Source organism: Apodemus sylvaticus, chromosome 12 (assembly GCF_947179515.1).
Source record: "Apodemus sylvaticus chromosome 12, mApoSyl1.1, whole genome shotgun sequence".
NCBI lineage: Eukaryota > Metazoa > Chordata > Mammalia > Rodentia > Muridae > Apodemus > Apodemus sylvaticus.
In genome coordinates this window covers 80,900,528-80,915,252 of record NC_067483.1, presented here as the reverse complement: position 1 = coordinate 80,915,252, position 14,725 = coordinate 80,900,528, and the positions used below count along the sequence as shown (strand labels likewise).

Here is a 14,725-nt window from a genome sequence, read left to right as displayed (position 1 = left end):
TGTGTGTGTGTGTGTTTGTGTGTGTTTCTATCCGTCTATTTCTGCATTCCAGGGGACCAAACACGAATCCAGGAGGATCCCAACGGGAAAACCTTCACTGTGAGCAGCTCAGTGTCATTCCAGGTTACCCGGGAGGATGATGGAGCAAACATCGTGTGCTCTGTGAACCACGAATCTCTGAAGGGAGCTGACAGATCCACCTCTCAGCGCATTGAAGTGTTATGTATGTCACGGGCTTTGGGCTGAGAAGGACCAGGTGTGAGGTAGGCAGTGAGGGAAAGAACAGGCGCTGCTGACTGCACAGGAAGCCACACGCACAGATGAGGCAGCAAGCAAGGCTTCACAAGGGAAGCCCTTCAGTAAACACTGATGGCTGGGTGAGCTGAGGCCTTTGTCTCCACGTCTGCTTATGCTGCCGGAGAGCAGCCACAGACAAAGGGTAAACAAATGAGTTGGGCTCCATTCCAATAAAACTTTATTTACAAAAAGCTTGCAGCTGGCAAGATTTGGCTCATGGGGCAAAGTTTACCAGCCCTTTGGCTGCACTGGTGAATGTAGCACTAGACTGTAAACTACAAGTGGTAAATATGGCCAACCCAAAGTCTTGGGATCTAGTCTGACAACAGCTCTCCCCAACTGGTCTTGGTTGTCTGTTCGTTAAATGATTGAGGTGGGCATGGCTGTCATTATGGCTTCTTCACACTCTAACAGTCCGTGGTATCCAGAGGTGTGTGTGGAAGCAGAGCCTAACCCTCTCTCCGATGCTGAAACATTCTGTGGACTTTTACCTCCCAGTCGTTTCCCTACATGCTCCAGTTCTGATCTTCCATTTGGGATTCTGATTGAACATGGCCAGCTGTTAGTTAGGATTGTAGCTACATCCTTTCTCCACACTTTTCAGTCCTCTTCATGAGCTCTGCTTTTGGTACTAGTAGGGAATATCTGAAGAAGTTGGAATATTCAAGAATTTCTCATCTGAGGAAATCTGGAAACCTTTTCAAAGGAACTTTCATGTCCGGAAAGGCAAGGGTATAATTGAAGTGTGGAAGCTGAGCACGGAGGCATAGACAACATGTCTTTCTTTTCCTAGTTTACCAAAAGGATTGGGGGATTTAAAAAAAAAGCTAGAGCTTTTAATCTCCTTATGGAAGACACAAGCTGATTAATTTCCTAACTTCAGGACCATTTGATCGGTAGTTAGACCCTTTATTCAAACTTAAGCACAAGTCAATTTTGAATAGCACTATATGGTCCATTTGAATGACAATCAATTGACAGGGTGCTGTTTTAGCCAGGACTGACACATAGTAGCTGTATGTACTTTGACCAAAGCATTTGATCTCTCTGTGAATCTGGCTTACACTATGAACTATACTGAGAATAAACGGACTACTAGGACGAATCCTACAAATTTTCGAGGTCTAAATTATTGTAAAGTTTCTGTATTTATTAGTTTCATGTGTGAGGCACCAGACCTTGGGCAGTTTCCTTGAGTCCTGGTTCCCTAGCCATATCTGAGGAGTACTTTATGCTATTGGAGTTCCAAGCGTCCCCTCTTAGATACCAGACCACCTGGCTATTACTCTCCAGGGTCCCCTTTGGCCTTTGATCAGCAGCCAGCTAACAAATGCTACATTCCAGCTTCTACGCTAGAGGTCTCTTTAGCTGTGAAGTCCTAGAAAACCCACTCTCTCACCTTTCCTGGTACTCTTTGCCCTGTATGATTTAACTGAAGCTTGTTCATAAACTGCTTGTTAAGGTTGGCTCTGTCCTTAGGGAAAGTACAGCCTCTTTATCTGTGGTTACAAACCAGCATCTGGTCACATTGTTCTAAGCCACCATCTGGACCCAGTCTCCAAAGCAGCCTTTTGGCATCAATGACAGATGTCATTATTCCCACACAGATCCATCTATATTGTGTCAGGCTTTTTTTTTTTCCTCTGCCAAAATATGACCGCCACTCCTCACTGTTTCTGTGCTCCCGTTCCATGTTTGGACTGACCTTTCAAAGGGATGTTTTGTGTTCAAGCATTGCTTTCACTCCAAAGCTCCCTCACAGAGTAGATGAAACTGAGAGGTTGTGAACTCGGTCAGCCTCAAGTTCCCTTTCTTTGTTCATTTAAAAGCACGTATTAGGGCCTGTCTATGTGCCAGGAAGTCTTGCTAGGCATGAATAAATCATGGCTTCTCCTCGGCTCTGTAAGACATCCTACAGGTCCCACCAAGGGCAGCCTTGCTGGAATGCCATCACTCAGAGGATGAGTTGCTCTCACAGTCCATGGCGGTCACAATTTCCAAGATCCAGGAGGAAGAAGGTCTTGTTCATAGCCTTTCAAGCTTCAGAGACTTTGGGGGCGGGAGATAGTCTATAGCATGTAACTAGGTGAGTCCAAGGCTTTAAGGGTCTCCTATGCAGAGTGGGGAGTTTTGTGCTGACGTCATGTACTTCTCCACAGACACACCAACAGCCATGATAAGGCCAGAACCGGCTCATCCTCGTGAAGGCCAGAAGCTGTTGTTACATTGTGAGGGGCGTGGCAATCCAGTGTAAGAAGAAAAGTCTTCGGTCTCTGATACCCCTCCACCTTCTCAGATAACCATCCTCACTACATATCTTCTCCCCACAGACCCCCGATACCCGTCAAGACATACCTCCTACTTCCCTAACTGCACAGCCTCACTTCTGCTTTATTTCCACTGCAAAACAACAACAGTGAGGTCAGAACACTTCCCTAGCTCAGTTCCTTTGGGTCCCCTAAGGAACAACATTACAGAAAGAGGGATCAAAACATCTCTACCTTCTCCCAATGGCACCCAAGACTGATACCCCACACCAGCACCTATGCCCACTCTCTGGCCCATAGAGCATCTTCAATGCAGTTTCGCATCATTGTGCAGCTTCTGATTTCCCTGATACTAGTTCGTTTTTAATTCCTCTAGCCCTCCGGTCAAGGCCATGCTGACCATCTCTCACCTTTCTATCTCAACAGTCCCCAGCAGTATGTGTGGGTAAAGGAAGGCAGCGAGCCACCCCTCAAGATGACCCAAGAGAGCGCTCTCATCTTCCCCTTTTTGAACAAGAGTGACAGTGGCACCTATGGCTGCACAGCCACAAGCAACATGGGCAGCTATACAGCCTACTTCACCCTCAATGTCAATGGTGAGTGTCCTTGGCTTCTCTCCACCCCTCCCCCAACATCTTCTCTGGTCATTTCTTGTTCTCCTGATGGCAAACGTCAACTCTGTATGGTAGTTGGATGGATGGAAAATATCCACTATTGGAAAGCATGGTGCGTAGGCCCAAGGAGTGCGTAGCAATGTTCAGTCAACAAAACGATGAGCTTCCACTGTCTCTCTCTCTATAGGCAGTAGCTCCTCTGGAAACATCTTTATCATTTGATGGGGAGACTATCAACCTCATCTACGGGCCCCTCTTGAGAGCATGTGATGAGTTCTTCCTTCCTCCTAAGACTAGATAAGCTGTGCAAGCTGCTGCCTCCAGACTCTTTCCTCAGGACCCTGTGTACATTGTAGTTTGGCCAAGAAGAAAAAGAAACAAGCGTGCACTATGCTAAGAGATGGAATCGCTTCTCTAATGCTACTTCTCCCAAAGGGACAGGGAATTGCTTTTTACCGAAATTCCTCTCAAAAACTGGAAGCCACCAGACACCTAGAAAGACACCTAGAAAGTTAGGCTCATCAGTATTTGCCAGCTGCAGTAAAAAAAAAAAAAAAAAAAAAAAAAAAAAAAACTAGGCGTGATAACTCACATTTGTAATTTCAGTGTTAGGGAGGCAGAGACAACCTAGCCTACTTGGTGATCTCTCAGCTAATGAGAGATTATCCTGTCCAATAATTGGGTAGACGGCATTCCAGTACAGTTATTGCATGTACATGCATGGGTATGCATGGATATTAATTAGTACACACACACACACACACATTTATACACATGTGCATACCATGCAAACACAAAAGAGATGTTCAAAGATGAATATCTTCAGACCCTGAAGAAAATTCAGGGTGTCTATTCATCATAAATGCCTGTAAGGCAGGGAGTGGCGTGTCCAACACCCAGAATCTCAGGGATGAGAAAGACGCCCAAAGCACAAGTGCTTGGGATCAAAGTATATACAATGATGATTATGACTCTAGAGACAACCTCTCAGCTCGTGGAAATTCCTCAACACAGCAGCAGGACTAGTGCAAGATTCCAATTGCTATGACAAGGCTCTGGGATCGAGGCTCAGACCCTCAGATATCTCCAGATCGTTTCTGATGGGAAATGGCCTTGAATGAAAGTTTACATACCCTGCGATTGGTGTCTTCTCTTTTTAAATTAAATTTATTTATTTACACCCCAATATCAGCCCTTGCTTTCTTCCCAGAACTCCCTCATGCAAGTCCCATGGATAGCCTTGTTTGGCCTCAGATGGTATCTTTTTGATCCTATCCTGGGCTAAAAAGCTAAGGGTGACTAGGTTGACAATTTGCTGCCAGTGCTGACGCCTGCTGGTGGCAGGAGTTACTGCAACATCTTCAGGAATCTCTCATGAAAAAAAAAATGTGTAAAAAGGAAAGGTCCTTATACCCGGAGACAGGGGCTAGTGATTGCCAATCCCAGAGGTCATTTTGACAGGGGAAGACTGTGTTTGCTTCCATAGCTTCCAGAGTAAATATCCAGGATTGATTTTCACAGTGGACTACATCTCCTGTTTCTTCACTCATCATGTCATCACACCTGCCTCGCCATGGGACACCTGGGCCACACACTGCCACCCTCCCAAGCAGAACATAAAGCAACCAAAGCACAAATGTTTTCCTTTCAAGTAAGGCATAGAAAGGCAGGGACCCAAAAATCTGGCCCAGCCAAGCCTGAGGAAACATAAGGTGGGGAAGAGAAAAGGACAGGAGCCAATGAGGCTGAAAGAAGCAAGCTGGGCCCATGGAACGACAGGAGTTCTCCCTTGGGTGGGTGAGGTATAGTTGTGGCTCGTGTAACTGTAGCGATATCGCAACTTCTCTGGGTTTGTGCACTTGTCCTTAGATATTTGGGTCTCTGACAAAGATTGGGGCTTTTATTGACACCTTTGGTCCACATTGTCCTGTGAGATCAACTCCCACTATAGTGGATGGTGTCTTTTGTATATCTAATGAAAGGAACATCAGTAATCATGGGAGAAATCCAATCATGCCCTGTGCACAAACCTTTAGAGGATGTCAAACTATAGAGGAAATCCTAGGTCTCCTTCCTTGGAAGGGTCAGAAGATTGGATTTTGCTGGATCACTAATCTTCCTTGCTGAAGTAAAGGAATTACTGAAGAATAAAACAAGATGCTGGGTAGTGGTGACGCACGGCTTTAATCCCAGCACTTGGGAGGCAGAGGCAGACAGATTTCTGTGTTTGAGGCCAGCCTGGTCTACAGAGTGAGATCCAGGACAGCTAGGGCTACACAGAGAAAACCTGTCTTGAAAAACCAAGCAATCAAACAAACAAACAAACAAACAAAAACCAAGATATGTTCAAGAGAGTCTGGGAAGCTAATGACCCCAAGGATGAAAATCCTGGGAGCAGAGATGTCAAATGCTGTGTGGTAAGGCAGTTGTGCAGGTCACATCCCAGGCTGGGAAAAGGATGTTGGGGTAGAGATTGAGGTCCTGAGTTCATCCTAGGAAGGGAGATGCTTTCCTAACCCATATCAGATTATAGCATTGCTCTCTAGGGAAATTTACAAGTCTTTAGCAGGGAGACACAGTAGCAATGTGCTATCCAACTACTTAATTCTTGGATCTATCAACTTTCACTGTTTCTTCCTCAAATCCTCTAAAGGGACTAGTGCACAATACCATACAGGGTGTGAGAAGATGTGGGGATAGTCATGGAATAGGAGATCACAGGTGTGTGTGTGTGTGTGTGTGTGTGTGTGTGTGTGTGTGTGTGTTAGAAAAGAAGGAGGAAGAGAAGAACTTTGATATTGGTCACAGGCATTAGAGTAGTGATCTCTGATTAAGGTCAAACTTTGCTAAGAAAGCAACTTGGATGGTCCAGTGAGAACTGGTTTGTTTATTGCCTGGAGAACACACTTATTTTCTTTAACAATTACTGTACTATCAGCACTTGGACACTAACTTGGGCATGTTCCTTGTGCTGGCATACAGCTCCTGGTTTCTCTTGATGTTGGTGTCAGTTTCCTCCTGTGAGATTGCCCCAGGCCGGATTAACATTTGAGTTAAACGTGCTCCCAGGTACTAACTGCCTGTCCTCCCTGCAGACCCCAGCCCGGTGCCCTCATCCTCCAGTACCTACCACGCCATCATTGGAGGGATCGTGGCTTTCATTGTCTTCCTGCTGCTCATTCTGCTCATTTTCCTTGGACACTATCTGATCCGCCACAAAGGTCAGAGGCGTCGGGAGGACTTGGGTAGGCGGGGAGATCAGTTAGCGAGGGGGACAGACAGTAAAAGGGCTCCAGAAATGGCCCTGTAAACTCATTCAGACCCTTGGGGTGTCTGAAAAAAGAGATAGAGCCAACCCCTGCAATGCCACTGCTGTGATCACTGAGTGACAGCAGCCCCACAGTCAAGCAGGATCACTTGGGAGCCATCCAAGTCCAATCAACCTACCCACTCAAGCAGCTGCTGCTGCTCTGCCTTCAGGTCCTGCGAGTCAGGCTCGAGCCCCTTCCTTCTCACCCTTGTCTTCTTTTCTGCCTGTTTAGCTTCTTTGCCCTTCTTCAGTCTCTTTACTCATATCTTCTCCCACGGCTTCCCTTTTCTCTTTCTTTTACTTTTCTTCTTACTCTGTTACTGCTTCCAGCCTAGCTGCGTAGACAGGTCATGCCTCCTGCACACACACACACACACACACACACACACACATGCACGCGCACGCGCATGCACACGCACACATGCATGCACACATGCACATACTTCACCCCTTGCCTACATTATAGATGAGATTTTTAGTTAAAAGGAGGATTCATTATTCATGGGGGTGTGGTCAGGTGAGGGATGTTGGCAACAAAATGCAAATTAGAAAAGGTGGGGTGGAAAAAGCTCCAGGCAAGAGAAAGATGAGCAATGTGTGAGTGGGCGCGGAGGAAAGTGGGCAGGGTGGACTTCAGAGGCTGAGAAGCTTCTGAAAAGAGAAGCCTCTGTCTTCACACAGGAACCTACCTGACACACGAAGCGAAGGGCTCCGACGACGCCCCAGATGCGGATACGGCCATCATCAACGCAGAAGGCGGGCAGTCAGGCGGGGATGACAAGAAGGAATATTTCATCTAGGGGCACCCACACACCTCCTGCGCCCCACCCAGGGGCCCCATGGGGACTGCTGGGCTGTCACCAACCTGGACTTGTACAGAGCGACCCCAGGGCCGCCCCTCCCGCTTGCTCCCCAGCCCACCCAGCCCCCTGTACAGAATGTCTGCTTTGGGTGCGGTTTTGTACTCGGTTTGGAATGGGGGGGGAGGAGGGCGGGTGGGAGGGGGTGGGTGGCCCTCAGCCCCTTTTGTGGCTTCTCTGCGTTTGGGTTATTATTATTTTTGTAACAATCCCAAATCAAATCAGTCTCCAAGGCTGGAGAGGCAGGGGCCATGGGGGGTAAGAAGAACAAGGAATCTGCAATGTTCAGAGGAGGAAGTTGGAGGGACGAGAAATTAAGGAGGAGCTGGGTTGGTTTGCGGGTGGGGGGCTTAACACCCTCCTTCCATTTTCACAGCAGATGTAGCCTCAAGGTACCTGGGAATGGAAGCAGGGGCTCTTCCTCTGCGAGTCCCGCGCACTCCAGACAGGGAGACACACGGGTGTCACACTGACAACCTCTCTTCCATTACATAAGAAAGAGATGAGAAGGAGAGTGTTCAAGATGTGATCTGGAGATAGCGTGCAGCCACACAGGGATCCAGGGCTTCAACACGTTCCTCCCAGAGAGAGTAGATTTCCAGAGAGGGTGGTGGAAAACGGCCCTGTTCACCCATTGCCCCCACACGACGAGTGAAGCGAGGCTCTTTTTTAACAGAATCTGCTCTTGGAGGACAGTAGAGTTCAGTTTTCTTTCCCAGCTCCCGCAGCTGTGGAAGAGGCAGCTGTGGACCTGAACAACGTCTGCTGCCCCAGCTCGGAGGGGCCCCTCACTCTTACCCAAGCCCCTGGGCTGTTGCACGGCAACCGCTCCTCTTATGGCATTGCTCAGCAACTACCCCTCCACCCTGTGTCACCCCGTGCCCTCTCCTGTTCCCCCGTGCCAGCCCTCGGATCCTCCCCCCTCAGCAGCCAGGCAGACATGACAACAAAATTACTAAAGGAGCTTCACTGCAGTGAGCTGTTTCCTGCCCAAACCGAGGGAATAATGTGAACTCTGTACATGTGCGTGTGTGCGTGTGTGTACGTGGATGTGTACGTGTTTGTGTGTGTAAGTATGCATGGATGTGTGTACATGTGTGTTTGTGTGAACAAGAAGAAAAGGGATTGAGAAGGACCAGGGGTCTCGGGTGGGTGGGCAGGGCATGGGACACACAAGGCGGGCTGTGGGAGTGGACGGTTTGTAGTCAGGTTTGTGCCTCATCTAGGGGGCTGCTCCATCTGAGCCAATTCCAGACCACTCTCGATGCCTATGTGAGAGAGAGGAGTCCCAGGAGGTGGTTTACCGGACTGTGCATTTTGTCCCTCTCTGAAACACCACGCATTCGCCACCTTTCCCTGGACCTCCCATCTTGGAACCATGGAACCAGGGCCACAGTCTCTGCTATGCACCCCTCTCCCTGGCACTGACCCTGGATTCCCATCTTCTGTACCCAGTGACTAGAGAACTGGGTACCCATATCAGCTTTTGGTTTACCGTCTTCCTTCTTATGACTAAGCTGGTTGCTGTGGAGAGGTGTTTGCTCACCTTCTTCATCCTGGCTGCCTTGTCCCTTAGACCCCGGATGCTCTTGGCATCACCCCCCCCCCTTTCCTCCTCCAGTATGTCCTCCCTGCTCTGACAACAGGTGTGCAAAATGGGGCAGCTGCAATCCAGCAGGCCTGCCCACTCCTTCAGTTCAGGTAATACCTTCGTAAATCTTCCAGCCCCTGGTTAGGAACCTGGGCACCCCAGGTAGCCCCCTCGCTTAAGCCAGGGCTTCTCCTCTTGTATAGCAGCAAGGGAGCTCTGGGTCCCAGGGATGGGCTCCTGTCCGGGCTCCTCGTCTCCCAGCACCCGCTTTGGGGAAAACGACTTCTCCTCTTCGAGCTGAACCACTCTGTCCATATTACACAGAAGCCATATTTGTACCAGGAGGGCGGGGCGGGGGGAGAGGGGCTGTTGTGCTGTGTGTGTCTGTCTGTGGGCGGGGGTGGGGGGTGGGGAAAGGGAGCAGCGAGGGGATCGTGTATCTTTATAATCTTTCTAACTCTCCTGTGCTAATCTCAGAGGGACCACCCTCAATATATCTGGATTATCCATGTGGTCAGGCTGCCTCCTTTCTGCTACTGTCACTGCTGACTGGGCTGCATGTATCTAAGGGCTGTCCTCATATCCCCAGCACCTGGCGCTCAAAGGATACTGCATCCTCGCCATGCCACTCTGTGGAGCATCCGTATGTGGAAACAAGGGTCGGAGTGTCTGAGTCACTTGCTTTCCAGAGAATATTTGCATTTAAAGCATGCCATCCGATTGCTACCCTGTCACCCTCTGTCCCGCAATGTTGGCTGCCACCAGGATGGAGGTCAATGTCTGAGCCACACCATCCAGGAACAAGGGAGCTTCGCCAGTTTTTGCCAAACTCTCTTTTTCTAGTTCCTTCCTGATACACCTGAAATTCGACCTGGGTACGCATCCTTCTACACCTCAATCTGAGGGGGTTGATGGGAACCCATCCACTGACCATGCATCCTGTATTTCTCCTGGCCGGAGAAATAACAATTCTACCTCCCATCTGAAACCCTATTTAGTGCGGAGGTGCCAAGCCAATGAAGCATTCTCACAGTCTGTACGTCTCACAACAGAATATGAATAGAGATTACCCAGTGGGCTACGGTCTCACATTAAAGTATGCTATCCCGTGGTCCCACAGAGCCTATTTTGATGTGTCAGACCATGTGTTCTGCTTGGTGTGAGAGATGTACTCATTGAGTCCATAGGTGGGAAAGCGAAGGCCCAATTGATCCCTGAAGGAGAGTCTTTACAGAGCCTTGACAGGTCTCTAGTCTTACACTGAAGCGCCCATACCTCTAGATAGCGATGCCCACACCCAGGCACCACCCAGCACCCAGCACTCAGATGGGGTCACATTGATACCCAATGCAGACACACAGATAAATGTGTGCCTTTCTCCAGTCATCCTGCCTCCAACTAAATGCCTACTCTGTCTGAGTAGAGCCGACCCCAAATACCAGTAGCACGCCTTCCCCCAAACGGGAACTTCTGAACACTTTTCTTGGATCTCATTCAAAGGAACAGAGAACAGAAAGCATCATCAGATGCCCGGTCACTCCAACTTCCCTGCAGGTCTCTTATCTCTGCTTTACAAGTCACCCCTGACCCCTCATCCTTCCCTTGCTGGAAAGATTCTTGGTTTCTTCCTTGCCACCTTTGGGAAAATTCCCCCTTTGTAGACCTCACCATGTTCTTTTCCTGAGGTCATTCTGACCAGCCAAATTCAGCTTCAAAACAGGAAGCCCCAGGACAGTGCCCTACACTAGCCCAAGGTTTAAGAAGGCTCTGGGTATGAGGCTGGGTTTCCTGAGTGTGATCCTGAACACACACACACCACCCACACACACACACCCTGGCTCTGCCTAGAACCCGAGAGAATTCATTAGCCCTGGGCACTTTATCTTGGAGCCACAGCTGTTGACAGAGTCCAGGCCCTGTACTCCGCTGCCCTGAGCCTGCAGTGCCATGGGGAACTGTCTGTACCCGGTGAGTGTGGGGATCATGTTCCACGGCCCTGGCCTCTGCCCCACTGATCCTTCTACTTTCTTCTTGGGATTTTAGACCTTTCTTTTCTCATAATCTCTATGCCCATGTTTCTTTGTTCCCCGTTTCAAAAATCTTTTCCCTTTCTTCCCTGTTTCCCTGTCCCACCCTATTTCTTCTCTCTCCATCTTTCAGGCAGTCCCAGCAGGTTTGGCCCCCACATTCCCTCCATCTATCTGCTCTCTTAAATCTCTACACAACTCTGACTGGGTTTCTCTGTGGCGCTGGTCATTCAGGCTCCTCCTCAGCTTCACTGTTCACTCTGCTTACTACACCCACGACCTGCTGGAAGACCCCCTGTTCTCCAAACCCAAGTGCCCCTTCTGTCTAGCCCTGCACATACCCCGGCCTCTTGATTGAGGTGCTTGATGCCCTGACGGTTCCTTCTGGGTGTACTTTGTAGGTGGAAACCCTTTCACTAGACAACAGTGGAACTCAATTTACGTTGGAAAGCTTGAATTATTTGTATGAAGAAAACACCTCCTATGAATTCATGACTGACTACAACTACAGCCTGACACCAGCTGCTCCCTGCTACTCCTGTAACCTGCTTGACAGTTCTTCACTGCCCTTCTTCATTCTCACCAGTGTCCTGGGCATGCTGGCAAGTGGTGGCGTCCTCTTCACGATTCTCAGACCTTTCTCCACCTGGCAGATTTGCCCCAGCTGGCCCATTCTGACACAGTTGGTAGTGGGCAGTGCCCTGTTCAGCATTGCAGTGCCCATCCTGGCGCCAGGCTTATACAGTGCCCATAGCACAGCCTTGTGCAACCTGGGCTACTGGGTCTGGTATACTTCTGCTTTTGCCCAGGCTCTGTTGATAGGATGCTATGCCTGCCTGAACCCCAAAAAGAATATCGGTCAAGTCCCTGGCCTCACCTTGGCACTCAGTGTGGGACTTTGGGGAGCAGCTGCTCTCTTAGGGCTGCCAGTTGCTCTGGCCAGTGATGTTTACAATGGCTTCTGCACCTTCCCATTCTCCAAGGACATGGAAGCTTTGAAGTACACGCATTATGCCATCTGTTTTACCATCTTCACCATATTGCCACTGACTCTTTCAGCAGCTAAGGGGCTGAAGATAGCATGGAGCAAGGGGCCAGGCCCTTGGGTTAGTGTCTTGTGGGTCTGGTTCGTTTTCTGGTGGCCTCATGGGATGGTTCTCATGTTTGATGCCTTGGTGAGGTCCAAAACCATTCTTTTGCATACATGTCAATCCCAGAAGGTTCTTGATGCAATGCTGAACGTGGCAGAAGCTCTGAGTATGCTGCACTGTGTGGCTACACCACTGCTCCTGGCCCTGTTCTGCCACCAGACCAGCCGTAGATGCTTTCCCTTGCTCGCCCCCCCTGCAAGACAGGCTTCTCAAATGGACGCCCTTGCAGGCAAGTCCTAGTTTGTTTGTTGTTTTGGTTTTTTTTTTTTTTTCACATGTCAACTTAAATTAAAGTCTATACTGCTTTTATGAAGCGGGTGCTTTCTTGTTTTGTCTGGAGTTAAAGAGAAGGAGAAAGACCACTGAGGGAAAGGAGGGCAATGTATGTCCTCCTTTCCTGTCCCTAGAGCTGTCCTGGAAGAAAGAGAACGATGGATGAGCAGCCCCAGGGAATACAGATGTTCTCTGGAGGTAAGTGATTATTGTCTTCATATGGAACTAGAGAAGAGAAACAGTAGGGTGACAGAAGATGACCTCTCTAAACTAGAAGACAAGGCTTGAGGAGCACACAAAAGGGAACCCACTGCAGAAAACAAGTGGGAATGGGCAGAGAAACCAAAGCAGGGAAAAGAGCAATGAGTGACAAAGCAATAGCCCCGCCCACTCCCCTGTCTGACCCTGCAGTGCTCCTTGACAACTTTGTCTTCTCTGGCTTGCTTTGGGAGTCAGGACGGCTGTAGCAAATGAAAGTGCACGCCCTGAGGGTGGTCCTGGAGGCTGGTTAGAGGCCCCATTAGGGCTGCCAGCCACCTCAGCCAGTGGTGTTCACTATGGCTCGGTCTAGGGTGTGCATAAAAATAGTGCAGAACGCTGCTCCCTAGAGGCTGTCTTTTGCAAGTTAATTCTTCTTCATGACCTGGACAACCTCCTATTCCCCCACCTCACTGTGTGTGTGTGTCTATCTGTCTCTGTCTGTCTGTCTGTCTGTCTGTCTGTCAGTCTGTCTGTCTGTCTCTCTCTCTGTCTCTCTCTCCCTCCCACCTGCCCTCCTTCCTTCCCTCTTTCCCTCCCTCCCTTGCTCCATTTCTCCCCTTCACATCTCTGCATGTACATATGCTCTTTTGAAGGTTTTTCATCACCATGAACTTCATTCCTCTGTATGCTTCCTCTCTCTCTCTCTCTCTCTCTCTCTCTCTCTCTCTGTGTGTGTGTTTGTGCGAATGTATGTGTACTTGAGTGAATGTGTATTTGTATATGTGCATGCACATACACATATGTATACATGTGTTCTTGTTGGTTTATTCTTCGTCATGATGACCTCTATTCCCTCCTCATGTGTGTGTGTGTGTGTGTGTGTGTGTGTGTGTGTGTATGTGCCTCTGTACATCTGTCTCTCAATCTGTTAGGACTCATTTCCAAGTTATAATAGATGCATGCACACAGTGAAACGTGTCTCTGCATGGGCTTACATCTCAGTCAGTTCCTGCAGTTCCTGCAGTATGCATACCCGTGTGTGTGCACAAAACTCTTGCAGAGGTCCCTTCCTAACTTAATTCTGTGCTGCACCTATTCAGGGTGTTAGGACAGAAATCCTTATTCAGTAAGTTCATTCACAATGGTGTTTATGTCCAGCCTTTCTATGTGTGGTGTACAGAAGGAAGAGATCATGATGTAAACTAATGGTGAAGCATCTTAAAGGAAGATACCCTGATCCAATTCATCTTTGGACTGGAATTGCCCAAGTTTCCTTTTCAAAACCCAGCTCTCAAAGGAAGCCTTTATCCCATGCCAGTCTCTTCCCTCCTCCCCTTCTACATCTGAGTATCCTAGGAAATATGTCCCCTACACATGCCTGGTTCCCTGTCTGCTTGTTGTGTCTTTGGAGAATTTTCTTCATGTCCTGCCCAGTAAAGCTTGGGTAGCCATCAGGAGAACAGCAAGCAAGACCCTGTTTATATGGGGCATTCTCACTACCAACGAAATAACCCTGTCTGGGAAGACCACAAAAGTAATTTGTCCCTGCAAACCACCTCGAGCCCACCCAGGAAAACTTGAGCAGGTACTTCTTGCTGGTCTGAATCTACTTAATGATCTTTCCACACTTTCAGAGGTACTTTCTGCTGTCTTTTTCCCTGACATATCGATGCATGACTTTCTGGGTTTAAGGACTGGGAGGAAAGTACAAGAAAGGGGCAGGAATGACTTAAAGCATCCTAGGCTAGAGAGTGCAAAAAGGATCAGGGAATTTTCCTGGGTGGGTGCGTTGACAAAGCCTCTAAATCTTCCTCCTCCGGTCTCTTAGCAACCACCAGGTTTAGTCCCTGATTGGTGCAACATAAATTGAAAGGCGGGACTGTGGGGACGATTGAGACGCGGGAGACATTCTGAAACATAACAGAAGAGAAAGAAAATGAGGAAAAAAGGAAATAATTTACATGTCTAAATTGTGTTCAGGTCTCTAACCACAGAGATGGTGAACATGTCCTGGTGTTTTCATTTTTTTTCTTATTTCTTTTCCATACAAGGGATTTAGAGGCTGACCTAATTGAAGGGAGCTGTTTTGACTCCCTGATCCTACCAGTTTTCAGGGGGTACTGGGCCTAACACT

The 14,725-nt window shown here is 48.6% G+C and overlaps 2 protein-coding genes across 3 annotated transcripts in view; both read left to right on the top strand.

Annotated features, from left to right (window-relative positions):
• Nucleotides 1–7,466, top strand: part of Cadm3 (cell adhesion molecule 3) — a 30,955-nt gene extending 23,489 nt beyond the window's left edge. For both annotated transcript variants that reach the window (XM_052200419.1, XM_052200420.1), the window contains 5 exons: nt 53–223; nt 2,457–2,547; nt 2,991–3,160; nt 6,274–6,399; nt 7,170–7,466. In XM_052200419.1, coding sequence (XP_052056379.1) covers nt 53–223; nt 2,457–2,547; nt 2,991–3,160; nt 6,274–6,399; nt 7,170–7,288 — 677 coding nt within the window. In that variant the 3' untranslated portion in view covers nt 7,289–7,466. The remainder of the gene's footprint in view (nt 1–52; nt 224–2,456; nt 2,548–2,990; nt 3,161–6,273; nt 6,400–7,169) is intronic.
• Nucleotides 7,467–10,755: 3,289 nt separating this feature from the next.
• Ackr1 (atypical chemokine receptor 1 (Duffy blood group)) lies at nt 10,756–12,430 on the top strand. The gene is made up of 2 exons (XM_052200829.1): nt 10,756–10,907; nt 11,368–12,430. Exons 1-2 carry the CDS (start codon nt 10,887–10,889, stop codon nt 12,355–12,357), a joined length of 1,011 nt encoding a protein of 336 aa, XP_052056789.1. The 5' UTR covers nt 10,756–10,886; the 3' UTR covers nt 12,358–12,430.
• Nucleotides 12,431–14,725: the final 2,295 nt, after the last annotated feature.